At 46.3% G+C, this 17,239-nt stretch overlaps 1 protein-coding gene across 3 annotated transcripts in view; it reads left to right on the top strand.

Annotated features, from left to right (window-relative positions):
- The window catches only part of LOC138293162 (interferon-induced protein 44-like), a 302,295-nt gene that overhangs the window by 75,783 nt on the left and 209,273 nt on the right, over positions 1-17,239 (top strand). For all 3 annotated transcript variants that reach the window (XM_069232222.1, XM_069232220.1, XM_069232221.1), the window contains exon 4: positions 13,009-13,204. In XM_069232222.1, coding sequence (XP_069088323.1) covers positions 13,009-13,204 — 196 coding nt within the window. The remainder of the gene's footprint in view (positions 1-13,008; positions 13,205-17,239) is intronic.

The following is a 17,239-nucleotide window of genomic DNA, read 5'->3' as shown; positions in this document are numbered from 1 at the left end:
CCAGCAATGCATTTCCTCATTCTACAGTAAATTGACAAGCCATTACATCAGTCCTCTAGATTGCAGCAAATCGATATGCACTTCCTTTTTAGGCAACTCCTCTCCAAGTCCCTCCTTTACCTCTGCCCCATCAGTGAGTCCTGCTGAAGTCGTCTTGGAGATGCTGTTCTTTCTGAGCAAAGAAGCCATGAAGTTTGTACCTGAGGTGGACATACACTGGGGATGTTATTCCTGCTGTGATTTGCTCAAAAGAAGTGAGGCAGCTTTCAGTTCATGGCAAGTACTGAACGTCTTCCTCTGCGAAAAAAAATCAAGATGCTGTCTCTTCAGAGGATTGGCTGATGTTGCTTGATCTGCATGATCTATGAGCTTTTGTGCTCAGTTCAGGAATGACCTTCTATTATAGTGGAAATTTAAGATGCTCCATCTGTATCTTCCGTTGTTGCACTTTTGAGCTTTGAGATTGGGTGGGGAATTTGATCTACCCTAAGAGGCTGTGGATGTCATTCTCAATAATTGCTGACCCTCTCAAAAATATATTTCTTCCTGTTGCTGGTTCCTCATCATGACTGAGGAGAAAGGTGTGCCACTCAACTTAAGTTTGTCTGATGTTATGCAAATTTGAGCTATTTTTCCTTGGCAAGGCATTGCTTGGGTGTCTTTGAAAGGCTACCCTTTTCTCTGTTTTTCTTTGTTCACCTCCTGTGGTGCAGTTTCTTGAGGACACATTTTTTCTTCTTTATTTTCATCATGGCCCAGTGAGTACCGAATTTGGTTCTCACTTTTTTTTATCGCTTTACCTTTTGAGCCCAGGCACAGCTGTTCTTTTACTTGGATTTGGACTTGCCTTATTGCTGTTGCATCAGATCGATGACTGATCCTGCTGCAGGCCATTTCAATTCATCCTCCATTCATCTTATTCCTTTAGGAACAAGTTAGTGCTTTGAATGATGACATCCTTTTTTTCCAAAGGTGAGTTCCCCTTTCCTTGTTAAGCCCTGCAGATGTTCTTCTTTCCTTCCAAGGAGCAAGCACGACTGCATTATTTGGACTCTCATTGGTCTCTACTTTTTTACATTACACAACTCGGGATCATGGTGTTGATGCCCAGTTCTGGTGGACTGACGTGTGTTATTTCCTAGCTAAGAAAAAAGCCAGCTTTTTGCATTTACACATTGTACCTGGCTAAATAATGCTTCTTCCGAATTGTACAGAAGCTTTCCCCTCCTGGATATTTGTTGTGCTGCAATATATGCTTCAGTCCACTCCCTCACCAGTAACCACTGCCTTGATTCATTACTGTATATCGGTATTGGAAAAAAAGTGCTATGTCATCTAGCTTAAAGAGATTTCATAGTTCTAGATGAGAATGAGAAAACACAAGTCTTCCTGCAGGAATAAAATGCATGTACCTGAAGAAGTACTGAAGAGTGGGATTCCTGCTTCCAGAGTCTCTGACTTTGAAAGGCTACTCTGGGGACATGGGAATGTGGTCTATCACCTACAAGGCTAGAAGGTTCTCGGGTCTTACTAGGAATTCCTGTTTCTGTGACCTATCTTTTCGAAGCCTGGGAAGTAAAGAGAATCAAAGGGACACGGCTGTGAAAAACGGACAAGTGCTAACCGAACCTTTGGCAAAGTTGTGAATAAAAGTATGGAAAACTCTTTCTCTCACTTAAATCCATTAGGGACATTCCTGGACATTATGTGATCAAAACAAAAGCCATCTCTTATAGGCATTAAGGTTCCTGAAGGCCAGTGAAAAAAACAGTTCTTCAAATGGGGCCAGTGTATTGATTTTCTTCGACTATTGTAGCTGTGATACCATGTATCACGATTTGCTTTAATTGGGGTACGCTTTTTAAGACTGTCATATGTTGGGTAATGATTGTTATTTCCACTAATATGTTATGATTCCAGAGTCAGATTCCTTTCTTAGTCCAACACAGAGTTAGAAATAAGTAGGTGTTTAACACTGTACACGTTTAAAGTGTGCAACGTCACTTGCAATATGACACTAAAGCCAACATTATTCCTTTAAACGAGCAAGGGGTTACAGTTTACATGTTTTAAATTGGAGCACTATGCAAGTCGACCTTACTTTAACAAGGCACAGTGACTCCTCACTTTACAATGCCAAATTTAGTATTTTAATTTAAAAACAGGTTCACTTTGTAATTCAAACACTGGGGGCCTGATTCACAAAGGTAAAGTTGGACTTTTGGTTTAAGTTTAGACCAAAAGTCCAACTGTACTATTTTTCGGTACTCACAAAGGTAAGCTATGAGTAGAATCTTTACGTCCACATTTGGGATGAAATCTCTGCACTACTCGTTACTTACCTTTGTGAATAAATGTTTTCGTAAATCTAGACTTTTGGTATAAGTTGACCTTTGTGAATTGGGCCCGCAGGCTTTGCATCATCAAATAGACCCTTCTTCACCTACAGTTCATGTTGTACTTGACTATTACTCAGTCTGCAATATTTATGAGAACTTATGGCTGACCTGGAAAAATATCTATCTATCTATCTGTCTATCTATCTATCTATCTATCTATCTATCTATCTATCTATCTATCTATCTATCTATCTATCTATGTTTGATGGCCTGTGTAGCTGCAGATACACATGCTGTGCACTGTTCCTGCCATCTAGTGTTGGGCTCGGAGTGTTACAAGTTGTTTTTCTTCAAAGAAGTATTTTCGAGTCACGGGACCGAGTGACTCCTCCCTTTCGGCTCCATTGTGCATGGGCATCGACTCCATCTTAGATTGTTTTCTTTCCGCCATCGGGTTCGGCCGTGTTCCTCTTCGCTCAGTGATTAGAATCGGGAAAGTTTAAGAAATCATTGAAAATCTGTCAGTATTGTTTGCGTTCGGGATCGGTTTTCCTATAGCTACATCGGCACCAATGAGACAACCGCTTCGGCGGCCCTTCGGGTCTTCCGCACCCAACCGAGGCCTGGTCGGCCCGACCACACCCATTGTCGAAGCCTCATGGACCGGACCCCCTTCCGTTTCTGTCCGATGTGCCATGCCAAGTATCCTTATAGAGACCAGCATCGGGTCTGTAATCTGTGTTTGTCACCGGAACATAGAGAGGATACCTGTGAGGCCTGCAAGGCTTTTCAGTTGAAGAAGACCTCAAGAGATCAAGCAAGACGCTTGCAGATGGCATCGAAATCGACACAACTCGACATCGACATCGAGGAGGAAGAGATGGCTATCTCGATTCAGGGTTCGGAATCGGATGACTCTGCAGCGTAACATGCCACGAACAGATGTACTCTGGGTAACTGACATTTTCCATATATAGATAGATAGATAGATATATATGTCCCCTTCCAAAATGGGCACAGTCATGCTGTTAAACGGTGTGCTGGTACCTGCAACAGTCCGCAGCCGCTCTCAATAACAATTTCACTTGTTGCATTAGTATTGCGACAAAACAGAAAAGAAACACACCAGTTTAATCTACCAATTTATATGTGCTCAGAGCCATAACTTTGTTCTGTTAACCCAGTGAAAAAATTATGAGTAATCAATTAAACGTGTATAATTTGAGGTCCCTTTGCAAATTTTTATCAGTAAAACGTTTTAAGTTGGGAATGTGGTCTGGTTGATTGAGTTTGACGTTTGAAGTAGATTTATTGCTTGATTACTTAAAATTGTTGCACAAATATACAATTAAAGCACATATAAAGCACATATCAAAGTATGTATAAAAACTCATAGTTACATATATGTAGCACACTATATGGCACAGAGTGGTATACAAAAAATAAATGTAATCACCCAGTATCATTCTGCCAATTTGCAATAGGACAAGAGTACCCCCCCCCCCCAGTTTTTTCCATGATAAAAAGTACTTGGGCGGGAAAAAAAGCTAATATTAACTGCCACCAGTAAGGCATAGGCCTCATTTCCGGCCCATCAGCACAAGGTATTAAAACAAGGCAGCATGCTGTAGGTTGTTGTTAGACCTGACAGCCTTAGGGTGGTCACCCCTAACTTTTTGCCTGCCTCCCTCCACTTTTTGGGCACTGTATTTGCTGGCTTTAAGTCTCTGTGCACTTTATCACAGCTAACCAGTGCTAAAGTGCATATGCTCTCTCCCTTTAAACATGGTAACCTTGGATCATAGCTGATTGGACTATTTAATTTACTTATAAGTCCCTAGTAATGTGCACTATATGTGCCTAGGGCCTGTAGATTAAATGCTACTAGTGGGCCTGCAGCACTGGTTGAGCCACCCACTTAAGTAGCCCCTTTACCTTGTCTTAGGCCTGCCATTGCAAAGCCTGTGTGTGCAGTTTCACTGTCACCTCGACTTGGCATTTAAAAGTACTTGCCAAGCCTAAACCTCCCCTTTCTCCACATATAAGTCACCCCTAATGTGTGCCCTAGGTAACCCCTAGAGCAGGGTGCTGTGTGGGTGAAAGGCAGGACATGTACCTGTGTAGTTTACATGTCCTGGTAGTGTAACACTCCTAAATTCGTTTTTGCACTACTGTGAGGCCTGCTCCCTTCATAGGCTAACATTGGGGCTGCCCTCATGCAGTATTGAAGTGGTAGCTGCTGGTCTGAAGGGAGTAGGAAGGTCATATTTGGTATGGTCAGAATGGTAATACCAAATCCTGCTGACTGGTGAAGTTGGATTTAATATTACTATTCTAGAAATGCCACTTTTAGAAAGTGAGCATTTCTTTGCACTTAAATCTTTCTGTGCCTTACAATCCACGTCTGGCTGGGCTTAGTTGACAGCTCCTTGTGCATTCACTCAGACACACCCCAAACACAGGGTACCCAGCCTCACTTGCATACATCTGCATTTTGAATGGGTCCTGGGCTGGAAGGGTGGAGGGCCTGCTCTCACACAAAGGACTGTCACACCCACTACTGGGATCCTGGCAGACAGGATTGAACTGAAAGGTAACCTGGTGCATTTCTTAGCCACTCTTTGAAGTCTCCCCCCACTTCAAAGGCACGTTTGGGTATAAAACAGAGCCTCTGCCTTACCTCATCAGACACTTGCTGGAGAAGAAACCTGAACCAGAACCTGCATCCTGCCAAGAAGAACTGCCTGGCTGCCTAAAGGACTCACCTGGCTGCTTTCTATAAAGGACTGCTGCCTTGCTGTTGCCCTGCTGCCTTGCTGAACTCTTGCCTTGCTGCTGAAGTGCTCTCCAAGGGCTTGGATAGAGCTTGCCTCCTGTTCCCTGAAGTCTCAGGACCAAAAAGACTTCTCTGTTTCATTTGGACGCCTTGTGCGCCGAACAATTCGATGCACAGCTTGTTCGGCGGTGAGAAATTCACTGCACGCCGATCCAGAAACACGCTGCTGTACGCGACGCCTGCGGTGTGACCGGAACTTCGACGCACGGCCTCGTCTGGACAACGCCGCCCGACTCCAGAAAGGAAATCGACATGACGCCTGCCGTGAGGGAGAAGATTCCACGCACAGCCCACCAGAACGACGCGCAGCCGGAAAACAAGCCTAGGATACCACGCACAGACCCCAGGACATCTGGTAATTCCACGAACCACAGAGAGAGACTGTCCGCGCGCTGGAAAACGACGCACAACTTCCCTGCATGAAAAATAACGACGCAAGTCCGTGTGTGCAGGGGAGAAATCGACGCACACACCATTTTTCCACGTAACTCTTCTTCTGCTGCCCTTTGCTGAGATTTTCCACTTTAAACCAGGTACTTTGTGCTTGAAAAAGACTTTGTTTGCTTTTTAAAGACACTTTATATCACTTTTCAGTGATATCTCTACAGTTTCACATTGCATCTTTATTTGTTTTGACCTGCAATTATCCAGATAAATATTATGTATTTTTCTAAACTCTGTGTGGTGTATTTTTGTGGTGCTATATTGTGTTATTGTATGATTTATTGCACAAATACTTTACACATTGCCTTCTAAGTTAAGCCTGACTGCTCGTGCCAAGCTACCAGAGGGTGGGCGCAGGATAATTTTGGATTGTGTGTGACTTACCCTGACTAGAGTGAGGATTCTTGCTTGGACAGGAGGTAACCTGACTGCCAACCAAAAAAAACATTTCTAACATTGGTGATCAGCCGTGAGGATAGGACTTGTATTTGTGTAGTGACATACAGTAGCTAAGTATTTCACTACCTACCCACAGTTGAAGGTCAACTTGATTTTTATCTCTTTTTTGCAAATTCGTTTTACCTGACAATTTGCAAAAACTAAATCCTCACTCAACATATCTCTGGCTAGGTCTCAAGTAGGAGACTTTGACCTAGCCCTGTTGGATACATATACTGTCAAACAGCTAAGAGGGTTCTGCAGGGTGATGAGAGTACCCACCCAAGGGGCCTCCAAAAAGGAGGACTTTCAAGTGGCGCTGAGGGTCTGGGCAGAAGCCCATTTAGAGGAGGATGATGAGGAAGAGAAGCCAGAAAATGGCCCCTCAGAGGATTTGTTGCTATCAATGGATGATGTTACCACTGCAATTGTGCCCCCTTCCAGTCCAGGGAGCAGTGTCTGTGTGCAAAGCCTGACCGCAGAGGAAAGGAGAGAAGAAAGGGAGTTCCAATTGCAAATGGCAAAACTGAAAATTGAGGCTCAACAGGAGGAAAGAAGGGCAGAGAGAGAAGCCAAGCAAGCTGAGGCTTAAAGAGCAGCCAAACAGATTGGAGCTGAAAGAGCTGAAGCTGCAGCTGAGAGAGCCTTGGCTGAAAAGAAACCTTTTTGGCTCATGAACTGAGTCTCAAGGAGCTGGATCTCAAGGCAAAGCAGTCTGAATCCAGCAGTAATGGTGGCAGCATACAGACAGGACCTGCTGGAGAAAAGAAGGTTTGTATACCCAAAAATGTGGTGCTTAGTTTTGTGGTGGGAGATGACATAGATAAATGGTTAGCTGCTTATGAAGTTGCACTAAGGGCTCATGAGGTTCCTGAAGGGCAATGTGGGGTAACTATGTGGGGTTATGTACCGCCTTTGGGGAGGGACACACTTCCCACATTGGACAACCGGATCAAAACACATACCCACTTCAGAAAGCCATTTTTTCTTGCCAAGTTTGGGCTGACCCCTGAGAAATACCGTCAGAGGTTCAGGGACAGCACCAAACAATCCACACAAACATGGGTAGATTTCTTTGACTTTTCCAGAAAGGCACTGAATGGATGGGTGCGGTGCTGCAAAGTAGATGATTACACAGGATTATATAATTTAATTCTGAGAGAGCATATGCTTGGTATTTGTTTTACAGAGTTGCGTGAGCACCTTTTAGACAGTAAGCTGACTGATCCCAGGAAGCTTGCTGAGGAGGCGGACCTCTGGACTAGTACCAGAGTGTCCAAGAAGGTATCTGGGGGGGGACACCCACAAAGGTGGTCAGGTTTCCCATCAGAAGAAAGAGGGGGGAGAACAACTTAAAAACAAGGAGTTCTCAAAAGGCCCCCAAAATAGTTCCCAAGGGAGTAATGGTAACTAGCCCGGTCTAATTCTCAAAAGAAAGGTTTCACTGACCATAAGACAGGGAGGTATGTACACCACTGTTCAGAGTGCAATAAGTATGGGCACCCTGCGGGTGACTCCAAGTGTCCCAAGAGGCCACAGCCCCCCCAAGGAGGGCAGACACCTGGGTTAGCTAGCGTAGCGCTCGGGGAGGAGATGGTCCCAGACAGTTTTGGGGTGCAGACAGAGGTAACCCTAGTGTCCCTGGGGGATGCAGAGATAGTGCCAAAAGCCCACATGCCTGCCAATACTTCCAAGTATAGACGGTGGGTCACCATCAATGGGCAAAGGGTGGAGGCTCTGTGTGACACAGGAGCCAGCATGACTACTGTCAAGGGTCAGCTGGTGTCAGCAGAGCAGGTCATCCCCAATACATTTCACCAGGTCATAGTCGCTGACAATCGCGAGAGCCACCTACCGGTAACTCTGGTTCCCTTTGGGTGGGGGGGGGGTCTCTGGTACTCTGAAAGTAGCTGTGAGTCCTGCCATGCCTGTAGATTGTCTGTTAGGCAACGACCTTGAGCACACTACCTGGAAGGAGGTAGAGCTAAGGTCACACTTGGAAATGTTAGGATTGCCTGAGTGGGTCTGCATGACCACACGGTCCATGGCTGACCGAGAGGGAAGTCAAGGGCGTCTGGAGCCTGGAACAATGGCCCAGACAACTGCCAAGAGGAGGGGCAAGGGATGCGGGAAACCGGTCCCAGAAGTTCCCGCAGTGGTTGACGGGGTTCCTGAGGAGGAGGCCCCCGAGCCAACTGGGGAAGACATTGCCACCCTAGGTGATCTACCTGAGCTTGCTGGCTGGCAAGTTGAGGGTGGACCCACCAGGGAGGAATTCTGCAAGGCGCAGAAAGAATGTCCCACTCAAGAGGGTATGAGGAAGCAAGCCTCAGCCCAGGCAGCAGGAGAAGCCTCTGGTGATCACCACATATATTGGAAGAATGATCGCCTCTACAGTGAGCCTAAGGTTCCGGCCATTGGGGCAGCGCGTGCGCTGGTGGTCCCCCAGTGTTACCGAACCTTCCTACTGGGTCTGGCTCACGACATTCCCCTGGCAGGACATTTGGGGCAAGAAAAGACCTTTGACAGGCTTGTCACCCACTTTTATTGGCCCAGAATAAGGACAAACTCAGATACATTCTGTAGATCTTGTCCTACCTGCCAGGCCACTGGTAAAACAGGAAAAAGGGTTAAGGCCCCCTTGATTCCACTTCGTTGGCAACCCCTTTGAAAGGGTGGGCATCTACATTGTTGGTCCATTGGACCCCAAAACTGCCCTAGGCAACAGGTTCATCCTGGTTTTGGTGGACCATGCCACCCGTTACCCAGAGGCAATTCCTCTGAGGACCGTAACTGCACCGGTGGTGACCAGAACTCTGATGGGGATATTTACCGGTGTGGGATTCCCAAAGGATATAGGGCCTGATTACAACTTTGGAGGAGGTGTTAATCTATCCCAAATGTGACGGATATACCACCATCCGTATTACGAGTTCCATAGGATATAATGGACTCGTAATATGGCTGGTGGTAAATCCGTCACTTTACCGTCACTTTTGGGACGGATTAACACCTCCTCCAAAGTTGTAATCAGGCCCATAGTGTCTGACAGAGGCACTAACTTCATGTCTGCATACATGAAGTCTATGTGGGATGTGTGTGGTGTAACCTACAAGTTCACCACACCCTATCACCCCCAATCTAATGGTCTTGTGGAGAGATTCAACAAGACCTTGAAAGTCATGATTGGTGGCCTCCCTGAGGCTCTGAGGCGTAAGTGGGACGTTCTCTTACCATGCCTTCTCTTTGCTTACAGAGAGGTACCCCAGAAGGTGGTAGGATTCAATCCCTTTGAGCTTCTCTATGGGTACCCTGTCAGGGGACTCTTAAGCATTGTCAAGGAGGGATTGGAGAAAGCTCCAAAGGCACCCCCTCAGGATGTGGTCAGCTATATGTTGGCCCTCCGCAACCAGATGACCCGCTTCTGGAAAGAGGCCAAAAGTAACCTTGAGGCCAGTCAAGAGGTAATGAAACGCTGACCAGAAGGCCACCCTGGTAGAGTTTCAACCTGGAGACAAATTGTGGGCAGTGGAGCCAGTAGAGCCTAGAGCTCTCCAGGACCGCTGGTCTGGCCCATTTGAAGTAAAGGAGCGGAAAGGGGAGGCCTCTTACCTAGTGGACCTCCAAACCCCTAGGAACCCCCTAAGGGTGCTCCATGTCAACCGACTGAAGCCTCATTTTGAGAGGTCTGAAGTCAACATGCTTCTGGTCACAGATGAAGGAATGGAAGAGGAGAGTGAACCTCTCACCAACCTCCTCTCTGCCCAAGAATGTGATGGGTTAGTGAAAGGGGTCATTCTCTCTGACTCCCTGACTCTAAACCAGAGAGGAGACTGCTATGAGCTGTTGGAGCAGTTCTCCCCCCTGTTCTCCCTTACTCCTGGACTGACCCACCTCTGTGTTCATGACATTGACACAGGTGACAGTCTCTCTGTGAAGAACAAAATTTACAGGTTATCGGATAAGGTGAAGGTCAGCATCAAGGAGGAGGTCTCCAAGATGTTAGCTTTAAGGGTTATTGAGAAATCCACTAGTCCCTGGGCCAGCCCTGTGGTGTTGGTCCCTAAGGCTACTGCCCCAGGTGCGAAGCCAGAACTCCGGTTCTGTGTGGACTACTGGGGTCTCAACTCAGTCACACAGACTGATGCTCACCCCATCCCCCGAGCTGATGAGCTTGTTGACAGACTGGGTGCTGCCAAGTTCCTGAGTACGTTTGATCTTACTTCAGGGTACTGGCAGATCGCCCTGACTGAGGGGGCTAAAGAGAGATCCGCATTTTCCACACCTGATTGCCATTACCAGTTCCGGGTGATGCCGCTTGGGTTGAAAAATGCCCCCGCCACCTTCCAAAGGTTGGTTAACGGGGTCCTAGCTGGCAAGGATGCCTTCTGTGCAGCCTACCTGGACGACATAGCTGTCTACAGTTCCAGCTAGGAGGAACACCTGCTCCACCTCAAGGAGGTGCTTCAGGCCCTGCAACAGTCAGGCCTGACCATCAAGGCTAGTAAGTGCCAGATTGGGCAGGGTTCTGTGGTGTACTTGGGACACCTACTGGGTGGTGGCAAGGTGCAGCCACTCCAGGCCAAGATTGAAACTATCAAGGCCTGGCAACCACCTGGTGCTCAAGGCCCCTGACTACTCCAAGGAATTTATTGTGCAGACAGACGCTTCAGAGCATGGCATAGGGGCGGTCCTAGCACAGCTAAATGAATAGGGCCTAGACCAACCAGTAGTCTTTATTAGCAGAAGGCTATTACCACGGCAACAGAGGTGGAGTGCTATTGAGAGAGAAGCTTTTGCTGTGGTCTGGGCACTGAAGAAGCTGAGGCCATACCTGTTTGGGACTCACTTCCTGGTTTAGACAGACCACCGGCCCCTCAGGGCTCATGCAGATGAGGGGTGAAAATCCTAAACTCTTGAGGTGGTCCATTTCCCTACAGGGGATGGACTTTACGGTGGAGCATCGCCCAGGGGTTGACCACGCCAATGCTGATGGTCTCTCCAGATACTTCCGCCTAAGCGATGAGAGCTCCCAGGAGGTCGGGTAGCTCTCCCCACTTTCAGCTGGGGGGGACACATGTTAGACCTGACAGCCTTAGAGTGGTCACCCCTAACTTTTTGCCTGCCTCCCTCCACTTTTTGGACACTATTTTTGCTGGCTTTTAGACTCTGCACACTTTATCACTGCTAACCAGTGCTAAAGTGCATATGCACTCTCCCTTTAAACATGGTAACCTTGGATCATACCTGATTGGACTATTTAATTTACTTATAAGTCCCTAGTAATGTGCACTATATGTGCCTAGGGCCTGTAGTGGGCCTGCAGCACTGGTTGTGCCACCCACTTGAGTAGCCCCTTTCAACAGTTGTCATAAAAGTCTGAGATCAATAAGAGGTGAAGGTGCAAATGTATACACATATCTTCTCATCCATCTTTCAACCTCCCAGGATAGGCCAAAAGAAATACAAAATTAGTATTTCCTATCGATCATCTCATTTCCCATATATATTACCATGTATTACCATATGCTATCCTAAAATTCGAAGATCAAAAAAGTGAAAGTGCAGATCCATAAGCAGTCCTTTTTATCTATCTTTCAGCCTTTTGGGTAGGCCAAAAATGTGCAAAAGTAATGGATCCTATCTGTCAACTCATAAGCCTTAAATAAGGGGGTGCTATGCCACAATCAGACAATTATCATATTGCACTTTGACATTCTGCCACTCTTCTGCAGCTTTTGAGTGCTACATAGATAAGGCTCTGATAGGTGATTTAGTTAGATTTTACCCTCTGTGCCTAATGGACCCTCCAAACACACCAGTGAGCATCCCCCAGCTTCTGTTCTGACTCTGACTTGGGCACCATGACTGTTCTCTGAACCCTCAACTGATGCCCGAAGGACAAAGTTTCCATTGTGCTTTCCAACTCTCAGACGGTTCCGTTCTCGGTTTCTGTCGACTCGCAACTTTCTCCATCTAATCCACTTAGTGTCCCACGTCCACAGACACATCTCATATCCTACTATTCTATTCTTTCTTTGGGAATGATTTAGATAGTGACTATGATGCAAGAGATGAAATAGGTCAACCCTACCACTAAGACAACTGGTATGATAACCTCAGTGATGCCAGTGGTCTTGACATCTCTCATGATTTCAGCCTTGTCTCTCTGCCATGCTCTGTCACTGCAAAGGAAGCACTTTCCTCCGTGGTCATGCTGAAGGTTGTCAGTGTTCTGAAATTGTCCAGAAGGGATACAGGGACCATCCTCGGAACTACTGACAGAGGGCCAGCTATCCAACTTATGGCAGGCTGTGAAAGTCCTTTTGGATAAAGGAGCTATTGAGGGGATACCTGTATCAGAAGTCGGTCATAGCTGTTATTACCATTACTTTCTGGTGCTAAAGAAGGATGTAATCCTTCATACTATCTTAGACCTGGACCTTCTCAACGCTTTCTCTGGAACGACGAATCCATAATGCTCACTCTGACCCAGGTCTAGGCTACCCTTGACTGGATACTGTATTGTGGCATCAGATCCGCAGGATGCCTTTTTCCCTATACCCATCCTGAGGCTCAGCATTTTCAGTTTACTGCGCTCTCTACTTTACCAGTGCCCCTCTGGTGTCAACAAAAGTGATAGCGGTGGTAGCAGACCATCTTCAAAGGTCAGGTTCTTCACCTACCTTAACAATTGGCTGATAATGGGGTGCTTGCCGCAGGTAGTCATCAACCACCACCAGGCTACAGCACACATCCTTTAATCTTTGGGGTTCACTATGACGAATTCACAACTGACCTGCTTCCGCGAGGAGAACAGCACTAAAGGCAAAACATTTGGGGTTGATCCTGCAGAGAGGGCCCGGTCAAAAGGTATGTCTTGGCTACGGTAGAATTAAAATTTCACACTCACTGTACGGATAATTAACAGGTTTTTTTATTTCCTCACAGGGATAAAAGAAGGTTGATTGAAGTTGTGAGGAACTACAAACCAAGCATGAATAAGATTTCTCATAGTCGAGTCTTAATGATTGGTCCAGTTGGAGCAGGAAAATCCAGCTTTTTTAACTCTGTAAATTCCATTTTTCAAGGCCATGTGGCAACCCAAGCTGTAGCAGGATCTGATGCCACTAGCGTAACAACAAGAGTAAGTTTTTTAGTTCTTAAGCAACACATAGAATAAATGTTCACTCAATCAAACCTTGTATGTTTAGTTACATTGCAAAGTTATGTTGCAAAGTCTTGTTAGAGAAATTAAGTTTTAGTTCCAATTTACCAATGTATTCATGACATTCAGTACTTTCACAATCATTCAGCTACTTGTTGGTGCATACAGAAAATAATTTCAGCAACAATAATTTTGTTTTAGTAACTCGCTTAAAGTCTGAACTAAAATAAGTTCTGAAACATGTAGGAGTGTTAGATCGTTTTCTAGGGCACTGGTATGGCTTGCCTTCGTCCTTCAAGACTAAAATGACTCTTGCATAAGAATTAGTTGGATATGTGGGCAACTGAGGGGCACAAGCCGGCTGCTTCTGATTAAGTACCTGTTGGTTCCACATGCCAATGTTTTTTCCTTGTCCATGTCTCCAGATGTTCTATTGGCCACTTCAGACAGAACCGACAAAAGGTATTCAAATTATTTCTTCAACACAGTCAGCACGCTTTAATGCATGATTACTTAAAATCATTACAATCAAGATAAACCAAAAACAAACAAAAAATCAACATAAAAATGAAGAAATTGAATAAAATAGTATTTACCCTAGTGTGCCACTAAGTAGATAAAACTATGAGAGATACACTTAATAGGACCCACGCATAAAAGCATGATCAACTTCAGTATGTAGTATACACTGTTGTGCAGCATGCAGCCGTGGACTGATCGCTCACTGAATTTGCTAGCCAGTCGAAGTAGCAAGCTGCACTAAAACCAAAGGTGAAATGTGCAAATAAGGGGCAATCTATGCTAGTATTAGCCTTGAAGGGGCAGGCCTGCTGCAGAAGACTGGATGCTCTCTAATTTTGCTACGCATTCAAAATACAAGTTGCATTAAACTAAAGTGTCATGTGCACATACTTTTGGGCATGCTGTGCAAGTGTTCTCTGTGAAAGTGCATGGAGATGTACTGGCTGGGGTGGCCAGATAGTTCTGTGGCCTTACTTCTTCCTGAGCGATCAAATTCAGCCTAAACAGGTCGAGGCCCTCCTGTTGTGCATGCTGCTGGGCCTCCCGCACCCCTTTTGCTTACTATTTGGATGGCGGATTACAGGCTCTAGACCCCCGGAAGCTATCTCCTGTGGTCTGTTGGTGTCATGTAGGCACCTGCCTGCTTCTGAAAAAAGTTTGTCAGACTGGGCTAGTTCCTTTAGGGCTTCTGCTGTGTGCAGATATGTCAGCTCCTCTTTCCATGTTTCCAGGTTCCATGTTCTTAGCTTGTGCTGGAGAAATGTAGGTCTTGGATACATACAACTATTTTGTAAAGGAGCAGGGTATACAATATGAACTGCTCATTCCGTGTGATATTGGCACAACCTGCATTGTTTCTGAACCTAGGCCGAGGCCTTCCAATGAGATCTGTATTACCATACAGGAAGAGTTAGAAACCGAACAGGCAATATACTCCTAAATGCACGGTTTCCAGTGGCAGCTTTTAAGTACAGTTGACAATGAGTAGCCTCATGCGCAGCCGCAAGGCCCTTTGCTCTTTTGATTTTCCTGGAGGTCTTAATATCTGATTCTCTTGAGACCCTCCTCCCTCCTTCTTTTAAGGTTTTCTATAGCTGGACCATAGTGATGAGATGATCTTGTAAGTACATTGGGCCATGTTTAGAGTGGCCTGGGTGCTCCTCAGGTACTTTGACCAGTTTCCGTTGTTGTCCAAAACATTTCTTTCAGTGCCCCACGCAGAGACTGTGGATCAGCCCTGATCACCTGGTGATGGAATTTTATTATGTCTTTTTTTACATTTTATGCCCATCTTCGTCAGGTCAAACTCAATGCGAATCACTGTACAATGAGTATGCCTAGGGATCCAAAATATTTTTTTGTAAGAGGCAAGGTGACAGTACTCAAATGACGCAGTGAGCCTGCTGAGATATGAAAGTTGCCATACCTTTGTTATTGGTAGTAATTTTGCCTTAATAATGCGCTAGACTTCCTCCACTGAATGAGATTGTAGCCTATGGTATAATTTGGAGGGGGCATAAGTAGTCTTAGCTGCATTCTCTGCCAATGCAGTACGGTGGCCTGGGACAAGGGTTTGCCAGTGTCTAAGACCCAAACTCCAATATAGTTGTATTCGCTTGATGTCCCTATCTTTAATGGGTCTAGGTTCTATTCCAGTTGACGTTTTTTTTGTTGTTTTATGGCCAAAAATCTGAATCTTTGTTTTAGCAGCATTTGCCTGCAAAGCGTTCATTGTGTTGTGTGAGTGGACTATATCAAAGGCCCTCTTCATCCCAATCTGGATTTGAGCAAGCAAGACCAGTGTCAGCATACTGTATTATAGGGAGTCTTGTCTGGCCCAATTTAGGAGGGGCATGTGTTCCCATTAAGCAATTCCCCACCCAGGTCAGCTGTGAATAGGTTGAACCATGTGTGGGCAATAACACAGCCTTGCTCAAGGCCTTTGTTGTTGTAGATTTTCCCAGTGGCATGCATTTGTGTTATCTTAATTCGTACCCAAGTGTCAGTGTATAATGCTATCTGATAGAGACTTCTAGTTGCAGATTCCTTACCTTAGAAGTTTCCTCAGCCGCCAGACTGGATCCAGAGATTTTTCTTCAAGCAGTACTGAAGCGCGTCGTTAGGTGCCGTTAGTCAACTCCGCTTGCGTCGTTGGTGTCGTGGTCGTCGTGATGATGTCGGGAGTGGTATATAGACGCTGCCTCAGCGTGGTGAAGTCAGTTCTTTTCTTTTGTCGAGTTTTTGGTGAAGTTTTTGGTGCGTAGAGGATGTCCCCGAAGACCGGTTTCAAGCCTTGCGAGGCCTGTCATTGCATGATGTCAATGACTGATCTGCACCGGGTCTGTTTGTGATGACTGGAGCACAACCACGACCCGAAGTCATGCTCCAAGTGCCAGGCCATGCACCCAAAGACCTTGAGGGAGTGTACCCTCAAGCTTATGGCGGAACAGCCCTCGACTCCGCATTGATTCTGGTTTCACTCGAGAGGAAGGTCTTGATACTGCTCGTGGAGTCACCACCACTCGTCGTCCTCCACCTCTAGAAGGAAGAAGAAAAATTCGAAGTAGGCTAGGTATCCTTCGACTTCACCCTGTTGCATGGTTAACAAGCTGCGGGAGGAGTGTCAACGTTCTAGGCCTCCTTCCTCGGAGCCTACTCTGGGTCCGCTCCACGCCTCCCTGACTTTCCGGGAGCCGAAGCGACCCCTGCCCAATTGAAAGCTCAGTGACTAATTTTTAGGCAGTCCGAGCCCCCTTTGGCACCTCCGGGCTCTGGGGGTTCGGCTGGGGGCCCTTTGGTTTCCGCGCTGGCAACTCCGGCCACCAAGGTCCTCTCCGGAACTGCTACCGGCTCCGTACCATGCCTGGCGTACCTTCGAGACCTTCCCTGGCACTTGTTTGACCGTCGGTGCTCCTGACGTTGGTTGTACCCACTATCGACCCGATCCTTATCCCCGACAACTCTGAGTCTGAGTAGTGCTGGCCGCCGCCGCCCTCTTCTTCAACGTGGTCTATTCACCCTAGGTTGTATTCAGACCCTTATTCTTTTGGTTATGAATACACAGAAGGATTCAAGGGGTCCCTGGACCCTTATGAGTACCAAGATAATGCAAATATGGAATGGGCACAGGAATTGGGTGAGGCCAGTGGGTGGGATAATTCTCCAGATGCTGGCATGCTTTCTACTCCTACCATGGCTACGGCAGAGGGAGCCACTTATTCTATGGTAGTTAGTAGGGCAGCTGCGGTCCTTGACCTTAAACTGCCTTCTGTTGAAGTCAGGCCTCCTTTCCTGATGGAGGTGCTTTAACCAGGTGTAGGAAATTACCCTATATCTGCCCTGATGTCAGGGTGTTTGACTGTGTTCACTGGAATCCTGCTAACCAGGACCCAAGTAATTATGGTCTCTCTCCTCTAAATTTTGTCACTGCATACTGGTAACCCAGTATTTCATCCAAAACAGTCATATTGGTACCCCCTTGTAAGTCCCTAG

Source organism: Pleurodeles waltl, chromosome 4_2 (assembly GCF_031143425.1).
Source record: "Pleurodeles waltl isolate 20211129_DDA chromosome 4_2, aPleWal1.hap1.20221129, whole genome shotgun sequence".
NCBI lineage: Eukaryota > Metazoa > Chordata > Amphibia > Caudata > Salamandridae > Pleurodeles > Pleurodeles waltl.
This window is presented reverse-complemented; position numbering and strand designations above follow the sequence as displayed.